The 16,570-nt window shown below is 34.6% G+C and overlaps 1 protein-coding gene across 2 annotated transcripts in view; it reads left to right on the forward strand.

Annotated features, from left to right (window-relative positions):
* LOC141450707 (myelin regulatory factor) overlaps positions 1-16,570 on the forward strand; it is a 37,873-nt gene that overhangs the window by 13,845 nt on the left and 7,458 nt on the right. The window contains exons 1-18 of one of the 2 annotated variants that reach the window (XM_074121388.1): positions 1,549-2,611; positions 7,838-7,931; positions 10,271-10,378; positions 10,570-10,655; positions 11,265-11,408; positions 11,497-11,619; positions 11,761-11,908; positions 11,992-12,085; positions 12,465-12,643; positions 12,910-13,114; positions 13,206-13,406; positions 13,948-14,154; positions 14,247-14,352; positions 14,454-14,565; positions 15,480-15,551; positions 16,088-16,195; positions 16,316-16,379; positions 16,498-16,561. In XM_074121388.1, the coding sequence (XP_073977489.1) occupies positions 2,542-2,611; positions 7,838-7,931; positions 10,271-10,378; positions 10,570-10,655; positions 11,265-11,408; positions 11,497-11,619; positions 11,761-11,908; positions 11,992-12,085; positions 12,465-12,643; positions 12,910-13,114; positions 13,206-13,406; positions 13,948-14,154; positions 14,247-14,352; positions 14,454-14,565; positions 15,480-15,551; positions 16,088-16,195; positions 16,316-16,379; positions 16,498-16,561 (2,185 nt within the window). In that variant the 5' untranslated portion in view covers positions 1,549-2,541. Of the gene's footprint in view, positions 1-1,548; positions 2,612-7,837; positions 7,932-10,270; positions 10,379-10,569; positions 10,656-11,264; positions 11,409-11,496; positions 11,620-11,760; positions 11,909-11,991; positions 12,086-12,464; positions 12,644-12,909; positions 13,115-13,205; positions 13,407-13,947; positions 14,155-14,246; positions 14,353-14,453; positions 14,566-15,479; positions 15,552-16,087; positions 16,196-16,315; positions 16,380-16,497; positions 16,562-16,570 lie in introns of those variants that run through there. The other variant, XM_074121389.1, reaches the window with a different exon arrangement.

Genomic DNA, 16,570 nt, shown 5'->3' on the forward strand with positions numbered 1-16,570 from the left:
TAGAACATTATCTTGGTAGACCCAAGAATTTGAGTTCTTCGTTCAAGCTTCCTCAGGGTTGCTTATAGGCTAGCTTTCTTAAGTCCATAAATTAAAGAACATCGTTAACGAACTTTGTTGTTCTTAATGGTCTTTTGAGGTTAACTTAACCACCTCGGGGAAAATCAGGTAGTTAATCAAAAATAGACATATCTTATGCAACTGTCTTTTAGATGCAAACCTGCTATACGAGGAATTCGTTGCGAGTTTTCCAGATTTCTGTGCACATTTGTTTTGTATTTTGTTATTCGGAAAATTCTTGAATAGTTTTTCATTTCAATTTGAATGGATTTTCCCAGGTGGTAGAAAATAAAAGGGCGTGGTTAGGGCTGATGTGTGTGGAGAACCCACTTCCTATCTACCACTTTCCCACTTCTTCCTCTTCTATAGTTCTTGCCGTGTGCCTGCACTTCGATCGAATTGGGTATTGTTGTAATGTAGAGGAAAGCATGACTATTTCCCATTTGTATATCGAAGTTAAAAGATGACAATAATTTCTCTTTTGTACAAACTAAATTCTGTTGTTGGCTACCAACTACACTCGGCGCTCTGTTTACTTCAAGAAAAACTATCAAAACTCTCGGAAACTATTCCCATTAAAACACACACTATTTAACCACCTGAAACTTCTTCTTTATTATTAAATACTTTGCAAAATACTTGGTAACATTTTAGACGATGTGAGGATTGTTGACAAAAACATTTTCTTAGCCAAATTGTCTGATGTCAAACATTTACAGACTTCATTGTTCTTGCAATTTCAATTAAGAAGATTTCGCCTAATAATTATCGGAGTATTTCTACAGGAAAATGTAGCAATGATTTTATTTGATGGGGCAGGAGTTGGTGTAGTGATTATGAAGCGTGGCTATGTAAGTGAGAGATCCCTAGTTTAAATCCCGAAAAAGTGTTAATATTATATAAAGTATGTGTTGCCTGAAAAAGTAGGCAATTAGTTTTTGTCACATATTATACTGGCCACCCACTCTCTTTGTAGCACCAAATCAGAACTGGGAATTATGGTTTCCATTTTGGATACCCATCTATCCAGATCACTCTTAATCTGGTGCTCACTCAGCCTGTCGGAAAATCGTCTATGAACAAGGTTCTGTGGTTTCCGATAGACACTTGGAAACAACCATGGTGTTCTTCTGCAACTTCCTTTTCGTCATGTCTGTAGGTCTCCCTGAATTTCGGTTGGGAAACTTGTGATTTTTACTGACGGATAATTTTTTGTGTTTTCTTCCCCATCTATGGACAACAATAAGTTTGAATAATGCAGCATAATTGGGTTGAACAAAATTCTTTAGACTAAAATGTATTGTTATTACAATGTTATGTGCAAGATGTTGCTAGTCGTTGTAATTAACCCTGCCTATTATATTTGATTGTTATGGGTGCCCTTGACATTGATTTTTCACATGAATTTTCTTTAATTTTAGTATTGTTTATCCATGATTTTGTGATGTTGCTTAACTCTAATTTGGTTTGGCTAGCCGTCTTTCTGGAGGCTAAGATGTTGATGTCATGGTTTTCCTAAAATATGGTGGCACACTATGATTTTCTTGAGCCCAGAAAAAATTGGAATTTTTTTTTAGGAAGAAAGAATCGCTGGAAAAATCAGTAAGAAAAACCAAAAAGTGTTAGAATATTTTCTATCTGAGTTGTTAGCGGTAGAGTAGACAGTAGCGGCCCTGCTCTAATACATTCTCCCCTCGCAAAGAAACTTGCGATACACAAAGTAATTTAATCGGATCGATTCAGATATTGAACAAGGGTGGCTACCTTACATGGAGGCGCGGGGTTGTGGGTGAGTTAGCTTTCCACTCTTCCATCCACACCCCCCTAGAAGTCATCCTTTTTCCCGAGTAGTTTCCGTTCGGCGCCGCCATTTTGTTATACTGTAGCGATACTGTGTGACGTAGTGATGTGTGTAGGGTGGCCGGATCAGCCCATTGGCCGCCTTCTTCACCCAGCATTGCCGTCCCCACCAATAATATTGCTGCCTCCAAAGTTTTCTAGGCAAGTTCGACCACTCTAGAAGGAAATAGGGTCTGTTTTTTTTTTTTTTTTTTGTTGCTTTTCTTTGTTTTTTGTTGTAGTTTAGTTGAACCTCCCGCCCTAAACAGTACACAAATAGAACTTGCTTCAACCCTTCTTCGAGCCCTTAGCGAACTGTAGTTTTGTTTTATTTTATTTTATTTTTTGTATTGTATTCTTGTCTGCGGATAGGGTTGGGTCCAACTGACTTCGGTGTTTTGTTCATTCAAATACACGCTTCCTTACATTTTTGACCTCTTACGTATTTCTACGTCGTTTTGCTGTACAGGCGTTTTGTGTCCCCCACCCCCTGTGGGCTTTAATGGATGTTTCTGTTTTTTGGGCAGATTGAGTGACTTAATTCTTAATTCTTAAACTGTAATTTCCAAAACAATTACGCCATGCCGTAATAGTTTTCTGTTGATCACGAGTGCGGCCACTAAATCTCCTCTTTTAGCAGCCATGGATTACTCGTGGACCATTGAAGAACAATCGCAGAATAATTCACAACATGGACAGACTCACCACGCAGGTATTCTTTGTTGGTTTTCTTGTAGCTTTGGACATTAGCAAGGAAAAAAAAGAATTGTTTCATGGGGATGAATTTTATAAATAAATAATGCAACATGTCGTGAAACGACTTTGAAACCATAGCGATGTTTTTTTTTTAACGGATAGGCAGAATAAAAGCAAAAAAATTGTACAAGAAACCCCCATTTCCAGTCCAGAGGTTTTCCTCAACCTCAAGATTTGAAGCACTACCGCGGCATATCTAAAAAAAAACATGACGCAAAAGTGCCGTTCAATATTTTTTTTTTTCTTAAAAAAACTCCCCGGGGGAAAACAAAAAGTTTTCCCAGAGTTACATGGTTCGCAAAGGGAGGGCGGCGCTTGTGAAGTTCCGGTGATGATTGAGCTATTTTAAGAGGAACCCACGGAAATGGGAAAAGCGATTTAGCTTCAGCAATTAGCGGTACTGAATTCCCTCGCGGCAATCCCGGGTTCAAATCCAGCTGTTAGCTCGCTTTTCTCTTCCTGGGAGTTTCTTACAGTTCAGCTGTCCCAGGAGTGCAGTGGAGAGAACATTGTTCAGAGGCAGTGCCCTGAAAAAAAAGCTCTAGGTGCTGATTCGCTATTTCTCCTGTTGTCGTTAACAAGTAGTACAAAATGATTGTAATTTTGCACCCAACTTTATTCTATTGTATTCACGAAGATTTTGTACATTTGGCCCAAAAATTCAGTATTTTTATGTCTTCTCTGTATAGGGAAGCTTGATACATTACTCTGAAGAATTTGAGCAACATATTTCAGAAGTGGCACTTTAGAGAGATATCCAAATTCAGGCTCCACTTGGATCTATTCTCAATCAAATTTTCACGAAGTAACGAAGTCAATCTAATTAGTTCCATATACCTGAGTACTTGCTGTACTTTAGTCAGTCCAATTTTGTTCAGTTACATAATTTTCCAGAAATTGGCGAAAAAAAAAACCTTTAATCCTGCAGAATATTGTCCAAGAAGTAGGACCGTACAATACGATAAAAAAGCACTTTAAAGGCGTGTCTACCCACTCACTACTCCTAACAGTGTCCTTAATTTAATATCCCCCATAAAAATGTTGCAAAAGATAAGTTTTAGTGATCCAGAGTTTGTCCAGTTTTAAAGAAAATGGCTGGAACTTTTTTTTGGGGGGGAAAATCCCAAAAAAGCTACAACTTCCTTAAAATGATGTTTCAGTGCTAAGTTATTGTGTTCTCTCACCGCACGGATTGTTTTTAGGAGGGTGGCGAAAAAACAAAAACATTTTTTGGTCTACATTATTTGAGATGTAAAATTTGATCCTATTGCAATAGTTCTGGGAATAGAAGAACCCACTGTAATACTGCAATTACGTTTTTCTACGAAAATTATTTTTGGGGATTTTTCTGGGAGCCTTCGTAGCTCGAGTTTAAGGAAAATTCGGCCGAGTACTGTTTCCCTGCATAGTTCAGAATTTGGCTCTTGTTTTGTTTCCAACTTGGAATTCTTACTTTAGCTAAGCTCAATTTCTGTCTTATATTTATAGAACTACATACATATATTTGCATCAGCGAACACTTCTTTGTTGATCGACCATTGAAGTCTAAACTAAGATTGTTTTAACCTTAATTTAAATTTTTTCTATTCAATGTTTTTTTAGTTTATTCATTGGTGAATTTAACTTACCCCAAAGTTTAAGAAAAGTGCAACTGCATGCTTGAAAGCCGTTGTAAAGTTTGGCAAGATTATCCTAGAAGGGATCAGCTAATTCTTCCGGTTACTTGCCCTTAGTTTAAACTAATCAAGTGACAGGATTTGAAGACATTTCGTTTATTTTATTATGGACATAGGTCCAGGATAGCCTGTTACATTTATGGTGAATTGTTTCTGTATTTAGTTCTCGTTGTGGTATCAAAGCTTTTGATATGTTAACTCACGGAATGAAGTTGGCGCTTTATTTTGAGTATTAGTGGTTTGTTGACATTTTTTGGGTATTTAAAATTGGTATTGTGTTTTAAGAGAGTAACTAACTGTAAACACTACCATTAACGACAGCGGATTTTTCAAAAAGATAACACTGCTACATGTAGTAACAATTTTTAAATATCCATCAAAATTTACTTCATATGTATTTACATGGTTAAAATATGTTTTTTCCTTTGCGCAGCATTAAATTCCTTCTTGTTTTGACTTGCATTCATTATTTGTTTCTTAAACAGAAAAATTTTGGGCATTCTTTTCAAAACAGAAAGTAAACCTCCTACGCTATACGTCTATAATTCAAAAGGCCTATCAAAAAGTAACCATTTTGTAGCATTTTAAAACTACAGTCTTGATTCCACCTCAAGAAATCAAGTCAGACCTACCTAACTGCAGCTCTTTTCTCTAATTAGCCGAGGATAACCTGAATGCTCCAGACTCTTGTAAATATCTTTACTTAAACCATTTCATAATTATGACTTAAGCTTGCCTCGTATGCTTGGGCAAACCGACGACGGCTAATACCTAAACTATCAAAGGGCGTATTTCTAAACTTAACAAACAGTTAAGTGGCTGTGATTAATTCAAAATGTACATTTAGTTCTTGCATTGTATTGCAATTTTAAAGACACAAACAAACTGTCTTGAAAACTAAACATATTTTGTCTTCTTGGAAAAAAAATGTTATTCTTAACAGGACTTAACATTTTATTTAATACGAGGGTCGTTTGAAAAGTCCGTGCAAAGTCAGAGAGATAGCACTACTGGCGCGTATCGAGGTTATGTTTAGTTAGTAGCATCTCTTGGAAGAACACACACCAAGTTTCAGCCAGATCGGTCTATTTCTTTGTGTTTGGCATTCGTTTGAATCGAGGAAGTCGAGTGATTTTCAAAAAATGGACGAAAAAGAATTTCGTGTGTTGATTAAACACTACTTTATGAAAGGCAAAACGCTTCAGGAGACTAAAGAGAAGCTTGATAAACATTATGGTGACTCTGCACCTTCAGTTTATAAAGTGGTTTCAAAATTTTCGGAGTGGCCATATGAGCAAAAAGTGACGCTGAACGTTCTGGACGCCCTGTTGAGGTTACTACTCCAGAAATCATTGATAAAATCCATGATATGGTGATGGATGACAGAAGAGTGAAGGTGCGTGAGATTGCTAGTGCTGTGGGCATCTCGAATGAACGGGTACATAATATTTTGCATCAACATTTGGACATGACAAAGCTATCCGCAAGATGGGTGCCGCGATTGCTCACGCTTGACCAAAAACGAAATCGTGTTAAGTGTTGCAAGGACGGTTTGCAGCTGTTCCAGAAGAATCCGCAGGACTTTAAGCGTCGTTTCGTCACTGTGGATGAAACATGGATACATCACTACACTCCTGAGACCAAAGAACAATCTAAACAATGGGTTACCAAGGGGGAATCTGCGCCAAAAAAGGCGAAGACCGTTCCTTCGGCCGGAAAGATTATGGCGACTGTCTTTTGGGATTCGCAAGGAATAATCCTCATCGACTATCTGGAAAAGGGTAAAACTATTACAGGTGCATATTATTCATCGTTATTGGACCGTTTGAAAACCGAGCTGCAAGAAAAACGCCCACGATTGGCCCCACAAAAAAAGTCCTTTTTCATCACGACAACGCACCAGCTCACACCTCAGCAGTTGTGATCGCAAAATTAATGGAAATAGGGTTCCAACTCGTTTCACATCCCCCCCTATTCACCAGACTTGGCTCCCTCGGACTACTATTTGTTCCCCAATATGAAGAAATGGCTGGCGGGAAAAAGATTTTATTCAAACGAGGAGGTGATTGCAGAAACGAATGGCTATTTTTCAGACTTGGACAAATCCTATTATTCAGAAGGGATCAACAAACTAGAGCAGCGTTGGACGAAGTGTATAAGCCTAAAAGGAGACTATGTTGAAAAATAAAAAAGGTTTACCCCAAAAAATTAAGTAGTTTTTATTTTTGCACGGACTTTTCAAACGACCCTCGTACTTGCAAGGGCTTTTTTTTCCAAATTTTTTATTGCGTCGAAAAATTTAGTTGTTCATAATTGAGTTTGTAGCACAATAAAGCTTTTGATGTAGATTCAGACGATCGATCTTGTTCTTCAGAAAAAGTTGTTTATCATTAAGAATATCGTTTCAACAGATGTAGTGATGTCTGTCAAAGTAAAAATGTATTCTGTATTTCATATTTTGCTTAAATATTGTCCATTTTTTATCAAATAATCGGAGAAAAAATGATGTACTGGCTGAGACCGTACCTTCAGTACGGGACAGTCCCGGTCAAATCGGAACGTACGGTAAGTCTATTCTTACTGAGACTTCAGTTTGTAGCTAGTTAATGTTGTTTAGAACTGCGTCACTGAACATTTCTTCAACCATGTGGCGTTGAAAGTGTGTTTCCTGTTTCTGTCAGTTTGCGGATTTTCATCCATCCTCGGTGATTATTTCATCAGTTTGATGTACAGAATTTTACTCCAGCTATATTCTTGTCATACACTACACTTGTGGATGAATCGATCTCTGACGATAAATGAAAATCCTTTTCCGGTTGGAAATAGAAAAAACATTTTTGCATTGCGCACCTAACTACATGTTCTATAGTTTACGAAAGTATAGAAGACGTAGAACTTCGTTAGCCATTTAGTTCAAGAATTCTACCCAATATTTAAACCTTTCCAAAAATTCCTTTTCGGCCAATAATTTCCCACAGCTGGAAAGTGCGACCCATCTGAATGTTCCAAGCTAATAGAATCAGTGGCCACTCAACCGTCACAGACTATTGCCGCCGGAAATGATCAAATAAAAACATCTGTCGGTGGAATTCAGATAGTTTTAGTTAATTGCTGTTGGTGGCTGTTTTAGTTCCTGTTTCTAAAATAATGGAAAGCCATTGAGGTAGGCAGCTCGAAAAAAGATGAATGGCAGCAGACATCTTGGCTGTAAAATTATTTATTTATTTCTCCTGATTAAAAAAATATTTTAAGAAAACTTGGTAAAATAAATGCCACCTGTGTAGTTGCATCGGTTGTTGAGCTCCATCTTCGAATTCTTTTAGATTGTAGCTTTGAGAGTTGAGCGTGTCAGAGACTGCTGTAGATGCCTCTTTATTTCTATAGTTCGATTTAATCAGCTGCCTATAACAACTTCGAAGACTCATAGGTTTGCCTATGTCATGTTTCTAGAACCCTAGAAAGAACACATCTCTAATTGATGCGCTTGGTTGTTTTTTTTTTTCCAGGACGAAGTGATTTTGTTGGAGGCATTGACAATGAAGCGTTAGATTTCAGCCAATTAGAGGACTTTATAAACAACGAAACTGATCAGTCTAATACGTAAGTTTCAATTGAATTAATTTCAATTATTAAAATATTTTATTTTTTCCATAATACATGTAATAAATATCACATAAAAACAAAATAAAATGTAATATTGCATATTTAAACAAAACGTTGTACAAATTACATAAAAACATTTATAAAAAAAAATACTATATAATAAAAAGTAAACATATTTGTTTGTCTAGTTGTAATAACGAGTTTGTTATTGAATGTAAATGAATTTAACGACTGCGAATATGATATCCATTAAAAAAATAATTACCAATGTATAATTTAAAATCGATAAAGAAGCAAATAAGAAATTTACTTATAAGTAAATATACCATTGCAATAGTCACATCTTTTCCTCATTAACATCTTATTGAAAGGACATATCCAGACGTTTCTGTGGAGAAAAATCGATATCTAGGCTTTATCGAGCTTTCAGTGACATTTAATTAACCTACAAATTGTGGAATTTAAATATTACATAGATAGGTGTTGTAACACATTTAGCTAAGATAGCATTTAGTACAGTACTACAAGAAGTTTACAAACTAGAATATAATTATTTAATAAGTAATTACTAATCTTGAACTCAGGTGTAGACTTTGAAAACTTTTGTTTTCTCTTTGTTGACGAACTTTTTGGCATGCATGTGTACCCCCATAAATGACGCTCTGATAAATGGCGGAGCGAAAGAAATCAAGATAATATACGTAGCCAAAAATATTATCTCATTTGATTACAGTACACAACCATATATCCAACCGTATATCCAAATCTCGAATCTAGAATCAGCACCCGCTGCCATTGTGGTAACCACAATAGTGTATTACCTCCACATTGAGTATGCTGTTTGTTCCAAAATGTTTTTTAATTAGAGAAAGACTGTGTTTATAAAAACTTAACCCAACAAACAAAGTGTTTAAAACATAAAAGAAGACTACAAAAATAAAAAAGACCACAAGTTCACATCTTCAGGGATCAAACATAAATGTTGGTATATCAGCCGTACAACACCGAACTTTAGCATTCCTAACTCTTCCACAGGAGTTGTGTTGTTAGTTAATGTAAGCAACTATTTAGCTTAGCGAACCCACAGGTAAGCCAACTAGCTTATTATCACACACTCATATTCACACGCAATAGACACATATTTACGTACTGTGCAAATACAACTATTGACAACTCGTTATGGGAGGAATAATAGGTTTTTTTAGGTCGCTGTGATTTTCGCTTTTTTACTTATAAATTTTATTATTACAATTAGTTTCAAATAATCTATTTTATTTTAATTAATAAAGGTTATTATTACAGTTTTGTTTCAAATAATATTTGTTTCTAATTGATGTTCAAGAAGTAAGTATCCATCGAAATAATTAAGTATTATTCAAGTCATATAATGCGGACATAAATATCAACGAAAACGGAATTTTCACTTTGCATCAAGTATAAACAATAGTCGTTTAGTTTATTGATGCGTTAGTAGAATTTTTATTGATGAATTTAAGTAGATAATTGATGTCAAGAATTTAATTTATTGGAATAGTTTCTTAGTGGAAAGTTTATAAAAGTACGTAATTAAACCATAAGATATCTAGAAGCTTAGAAAGAAAATAACTTCTGGTCACAGAAATATTTATTTTTTTGAGGAGTGCTGTCTTTAAACGAAGAATATAACGTAAAAGATAAATTATTTATACTAATAGAGAAAGTATTCTTCGGAGAATAAGGGGAAAGAAGCCTGTGCAAATGGATGAGCAAAAATGATTAATATAATTAAAATAAATAAATAGAATAATGATTAAAATGATTAATTTATATAAAAAGTAACGAAATGGTATCTAGAAAACGAGGTGTGACTGTAATGGAAAAGCACAGCAACAGAGGAAATGGGTGGATAAAGTTTTTTAAAACAAGCAAGAAGATGTGATGAATAATGCGTTGTGCGTCCTTGGGCTATTTTGATTTAGTTTTGTGAATAGATTCTCACTGTGAGGAAACCCGCTACCTCAAAAAAACTCATCCAGTGAATTGATATAACTTTAATACCTCATCCAAATAATTTTTTTGGGGGGAATCGGACTAGCCTTTGTGTATCTTCCAGTTTAAGAAAACGCCAAACACACATTATTACCTCCCTCACAGTAGGAGATGTGATTGAACTGACAGGTTTTGCGTGCACACTCATTATATCTTCATGGCTTCAGAGTTTTTGCCAAGTTGACCTCTGTGTAGGCAACTATAATCTTAAGAACAAACCCAAATACTGGAGTACTCATAATTCTAAATTCTAAATAAAGTTTTCTACTCCAAAACCAAAGATACAATAACGTTCTCTATTGTTCCAGCTACTTCGGAGAGTCATTGTGCAATGACAGGACAGCAAGGCCACTCACCATCGTTGGACATATCCCACCAAGTTCTACCATCGAAGGACAGCAACACTATGCACAACCGTCAGTTTATACTTATATATTTTTGTAGTTATGAATGGCTAAATTTTTATTAACTTCATTCATATTATTTACTTACTTCGTCTTTGGCAAGGAATCTATTGTACTTCCCATACTATTTTTTTTCGATCCCCTAACTCTTATTATTAAATTTGTTTGCCTATTATTTTCCAAAAATATTATATTATTTTCAGACATAACTTACCTGAAAGTCCGCCCGACTCTGGCTCAGAACCACCGTATTCACCACAGGAAGCAAAACCTCTGTCACCTAGGAACCGTAAGTTTTACTAAATTTTGAAATTTCTCAGTTTTGGTAATGTCAAAGTAGAAATTTATAATACTCCCTATTGTAGACATAGTAGTCGTGTTTATTTGTGTAAAGTTTTATAGTATTCTGAGTATTTGAAGGGAGATATCGACGAGCTATATTTCTATTCCTATTGCAACTATTGAACGAGTGATATTATTCTGCGATTCTTCGGTTTTATTTTGGACAGCAGTAATCTTGTATCGCCGCGAACAACTAATTGCTTCTTTTTTTGGTTAAGACAGTTGTAGCTGCACTATATCCACGCTCTACTAAATTTGTTGAAGGAGAAACTTTTAATAACTTTTAGCTTTTATAGCCCTTTTTTTAAATTTTATTAAAACGCCTTCAGATTGAACTTCAAGTATCATTTCCCTCCGGAGTTCGATACTGGGCAATGGACTAAGCTGTAAGGTTTTATGTCAGTGTATTGTACAGTTTTAAAAACCTTTTTTTATCTTATTCAGGATTAAATTTGATTCAAATATTCTTAATTGGGAGAATATTATTGGTTTAGAACTTGAGAATTTTGTAAGGGAATATAGTGTGAGTGTTCACACCACATTGTCTACTTTACAGACGCCAAAGTTGGAGCAGTTGAAGAACTACTGCTGACACCTGGAGGTGTGTACAGTAAACTGTTGACAGCTAACGATCTCCATCAAACAGTGCTCACTCATACCCCGCCCATACACGAACAACCACCTCTTTCCCCTCTCTCTGGTAGGTCAATTATCGTTATCATTTAGTTTTCTTTTTTTTTTTAGTGTAAGTTAATAATTTTAACATTAAATTAAATAATATTTTCCAGGTGGAACATTAATAGCTAGTGCTCCTCCAGCAACTCCTGAAGATACAGCCATCACCGCTGTCTATACAGCCTTGAAAAAGAGGAAGCTGAGCCAGGATAATACGAACGTTAAACAGGAACCTGGTAAAAATATAATTAATTTATTTTAAAAATTATTTTCAATAAAAAACAATATGTCGTTTTATGCAAACTTTAATAAAGAGTACTAGATAACAATTCTAATGATTAGACTTGAAATATTCAATGAAATGGCCCCTTTTCCAGAACTTGTGATTGAAGATGATGTTTCGTACCAAGATGGTGGCACTGAAGGTGGAATGTATCTGGATTCCAGCAGTTTTCAATGTATACGATTTCAGCCTTTTCAACAAACCTCTTGGCATTCACTCTGTGATCATAATCTTAAAGAACTGTAAGTAAAGAAAAGAAGTGTTCATCTGTAAGCTAGGCTGTTTAAAACATTAACCCTAAGTTTAATCTGTGATATTATTTTAGCCCTACACCACATTATAGAGTGGATGCTGACAAGGGCTTCAACTTTTCCAACACAGATGATGCTTTCGTATGTCAGAAGAAAAATCATTTTCAGGTAGTTTTTTTTTTTAATTTTCAAATAGGCAAAAAATAATGTTCATAAATGTTTTCAATGAAGGTGTACTCTGATATTTGAAACATTAGTAACTTCAAATAAAATTATGTTCTTGAAAGCCGCCAGCTGCTGACCTTTAGATTTTCTCTTTATAGGAGCTTCTTAAGGCGGTATTGGACAATGTTGTTTGTAACGAAAGATCACTGTCCGCAGTGTTGCTTCGGGTGCCAATGATCTCAGATGTTGATTTCGAACATACATTTCATCTTTATCAACGAAATATGTGCCAATCCATCATCTTTTTAACTTTAACATCTTCAAAACGATAGAAATTCCAGATCTTGTCATCATTAAGTATTTTATTTATTTATTCTTCCAGATTACCTGTCATACGCAGCTAGTTGGTGATCCACATTTTGTAAAAACACCAGAAGGACTTAGAAAGATAGATAATTTTTATTTACACTTTTATGGAGTTAAAGTTGAATCACCTTCGCAGACAATTAAAGTTGAACAATCACAAAGTGATAGAAGTAAGAAAGCATTCCATCCAGTTTTGTAAGTACCTTTTTTTCTTAATTGATTTTCTTTTTGTTTCTTATGTACTCACGTTTTCAGCGGTAATATATGTTTGTTTCTTAGATTAGTGAATCTGTCTCCAATAAAAAAAAAGAAGATATATAACTCTATACTCTATACACACTGTAATACTCTATAAGCATTAAGTTATTCGAGACTAATGTATGACTGGCCAACTAAACCATGCTAGTTTTGTCAGATTTATAAACTATTCATTTTAATCATTCAAATTTATGTTTTTACAGATTAGATTTAAAAAATGAAGAAGTATCTAAAGTTACAGTCGGCCGACTGCACTTTTCTGAGACCACTTCTAATAATATGCGAAAAAAGGGTAAACCAAATCCTGACCAAAGGTATTTCTATCTAGTTGTCGGACTACATGCACATTGCACTGACAGTTCACACTACCAGGTGGCGTCTCATGCATCTGAGAGAATCATTGTCCGAGTAGGTGGACCAATGTTTGATTTTTGAACCTTTTTTTGTAGGAATTTTTTGGTTAGTAATAATTAAATTATTTTTTTTACATATCATAAAGGCATCAAATCCTGGCCAATTTGAAAATGATGGAGAAGCTGTATGGCAACGTGGTGCCACTGGTGATTCAGTATTCCATTGTGGTAGAGTTGGCATCAATACAGAAAGACCTGGTGAAGCTTTGGTAGTTCATGGAAATATTAAACTTACTGGCCATATTGTACAACCTAGTGATATAAGAGCTAAAGCCTATATTCAAGAGGTAGGAGATATTATTATTTGTTGTTAGTATGTTTTGAGAATTTGTTTTTCGTTCAAGTAGATTCAATAAAATTAAACAATTTATTAACCAATTAAAAAATAATAATTTGACGTTTTATTTGTGGAAAAATTGTTACAAAACAAATGTTAATTAGATTTTTTTGGTCCAAAATTAGATGCAAATTTAATTTAAGAACCGTTTTGAGGTCATGATTTGGACAAACTCTGCTGACAGTTTTCCCATTTTACTGGGTAGATTTTTGAGATTTCCTCGTAAATTAAATGATTTTCTTTTATCTTTTCCATAATACTTCTGATATCTAAGTGAAATTTCACTTTTGAAGGATTTCAGTTGAACGGAAGTGCCAATTTTTATTGAATACATTTGGTTTTTATCGATTTTTTTCCCCGTAATAGATATTTAAATTTAAATTTTATCACCCAAATAGCAGTAAGAGATATTTTTACATCAGATTTTTAATTTTTAAAAGTAATATTTTTGTAAAAACTAATAATATCACATTCGTACTTTTTTTTTCCAGGTGGATAGCAAACAGCAGTTAAACAATCTGTCACGGCTGCGAGTTGTTAAATATAGATATAAACCTGAATTTGACAAAGATACATCTACACATACAGGTCTAATAGCACAAGAATTAGAATCAGTATTACCGGATGCTGTTAGTAATTCAGGAGATATGAAATTGGCTTCTGGAAACACAATTAATAATTTTCTTGTCATTGATAAGGTTAAGATGGAAATTTAATATATATGTATTATATATTTATACTTCATTAATTCTGTTGTAACTAATTTTGGTTTTGTTTTTTTAAATTATAGGAAAGAGTATTCATGGAGAATATTGGTGCAGTGAAGGAATTAGCCAAAGTAACGCATAATTTACAAACTCGATTGCAGGAATTAGAAAGAGTCACTCAGTACAATGGTAAGAATCATGGCCAATGATTTTCTTGGCTGTGAATTTTACAAAAAAGTTAACTTACGCAGGTTTGAACTTGTTTATTTTTTTTTTTTTTGTCGTTACAGTTTCATTGAAAAAGAAGAAATCAAGTAAAAAGAAATTCGATGGAGATGAAGTGTGTTCAGACTCCGTAATACAAAGTACAATTTACATGCTTATCATCATCATGGCTTTGTGGTGAGCGTTTCTTATTTATTATTTAATCGTTTGAACAGGAGTATTATAGATGTAAATCATTTTTTTCGCTTGGTATGGTGACATTTTTTATGATCGGACTGAAAAATGTTAGCCAGCCTAGTTTATTATTATTATTTCGAGTGTGGAGGCAAACCCTAGCTGTCCAGAGCCTATACAGCTACTGTTCCCTCCAAAAAATAACAAAAGCAAAGACCTAGTCTAGGGCAACAATCCACAATTCCAGGCTTGGGCCTCTTAAGAAGATTCACAGCTATCTGAATGAGTCGAGTAACAAACTTAAGGAGATACAGACTAAGCTCCTCAATATCAACTTATTCCGACTAGAAATCCCTAAATCTAGCCTCCCGTTCACCCTAAATAGTCCGACATAAGATGGATGGGTGTTTCCTTTTCCACCTGACTTCCTCTTCAGAAAAAATGTGGCATAAGCTCGCATTTTCTGAGAGAGTCTTCTTAAAATACAATGTCCAGTGAATTGACCCTGAAAGAATTCCAAGAGAGAACCAACAGCAACTCTCAGCAACCCAGGAGAGACCATGAACTTTTATTTTTAACTTTTTTTTTTTACAATATATCAAATAAAAGAGGCTTATTATGTCGCTCTCTTAAAAATCTAGTTAGTAATCCTCTCCTTTGTTTTTGTAAGGTGCAGGGTTTTCCCGTTTTGGTCGGTTATTTTTGTTCTTAGATTAAAAAAAAAAAAGGATGTAAGAAGCCGTTTCCTCTTTTTCCTTTCTCAGATTGTACAGGAACTCTAAGTGGATTATCTCACACTGTGGATATGTCCTTAACCTACCATACCTTGTTAAAGTTACCTTGTTAGAACATTACAATTATGTAAATTGAAAAGTGTTTTTAAGTCAATTCTATTAATTTTATTTCTTTTGTTACAGTTTAATTTCTATGGCTGCATTATATTTTTTTGAAGTAAATAAAAGGACGCCCATGGAACCATTCGTGCTCAGGTAATCTGCAAATACTCACTAAAATTCCTTAATTCTATCTACTTAAACCATCTTCTCGTTAATCTTAAGTTGTCACTTGATTCCCTTCGTAAACTATTCCCTAAAACTCTTAGTAACATTTAGTACAAAACACTTAGTACTTTACGTATCGGTTCGTTAGATTTTTACAAGCGAATAATAAACAAGTGAATCTTATTCTTTCCGCTATTCTAAAACGATTGAGAACACTGCATTAATGGATCAATTTTCTAAGAAATCCTTGTGATTGTGTTTCGAATGAGAAGTCTCGCCTTGTTTTTTTCCTTCTACGTTCTTTAGGTTTGACTGGCTTGTATTCGGCTCTTGATTGATTCTTTAAGGGACTATAATTTTTAATTGCACCTGCAAATCTGATAGTTCTTAGTATCTGATAGTTGCTTATTCAGATGTAACAAAATAACAGTTATAAATAAAAATAAAGAAAATGTAGGACTTATTCCTGATTTTGATATTATCCAGATTATTGGTGATTTTAAATATTTCATTGCACCTTACAGGGACAGAAATGAAATAATGACGTTGAACGCCCTGCCTAATACTTCTAAAATAAGGATGAAGCCTTCAATGCAATCCTACACTTCGGTCAACAAAGAAAAAGCAGCTATGTAAGTTTGTTTTATTGTTTGTTTTCTTTTTTCAATTCAGGCAATTTTTCGTACTGTAAAACATTGTATTAGAGCAATTTTAAACCTCTGGAAACTGACTTTTATCTTTTCTCCTCGCAGAAGCTATAGCTCTCCTCCGGTGTTAGGACCTGCTTATTGTTCCAGGCAACAGGGCAATTGTCAGGTAAAGTAAATCACGTACAGTTTCTTTTCATAATTTATTGTATAGTATTGTGTCATGATACATTTTTGTCTCATAAAATGGATTCCAATTAATATCTAAATGGGTTATCTCTTTTTAGATTTATTGCTGTAATGCTCATACTCAGAAAATCCAAACTCCTAAAGATGTCTTACTTGATCAAGGTAATCAAA

The sequence above is a fragment of the Rhodnius prolixus genome, unplaced genomic scaffold, assembly GCF_049639745.1.
Source record: "Rhodnius prolixus isolate KJV_2025 unplaced genomic scaffold, Rpr scaffold_8, whole genome shotgun sequence".
Taxonomy (NCBI): Eukaryota; Metazoa; Arthropoda; class Insecta; order Hemiptera; family Reduviidae; genus Rhodnius; species Rhodnius prolixus.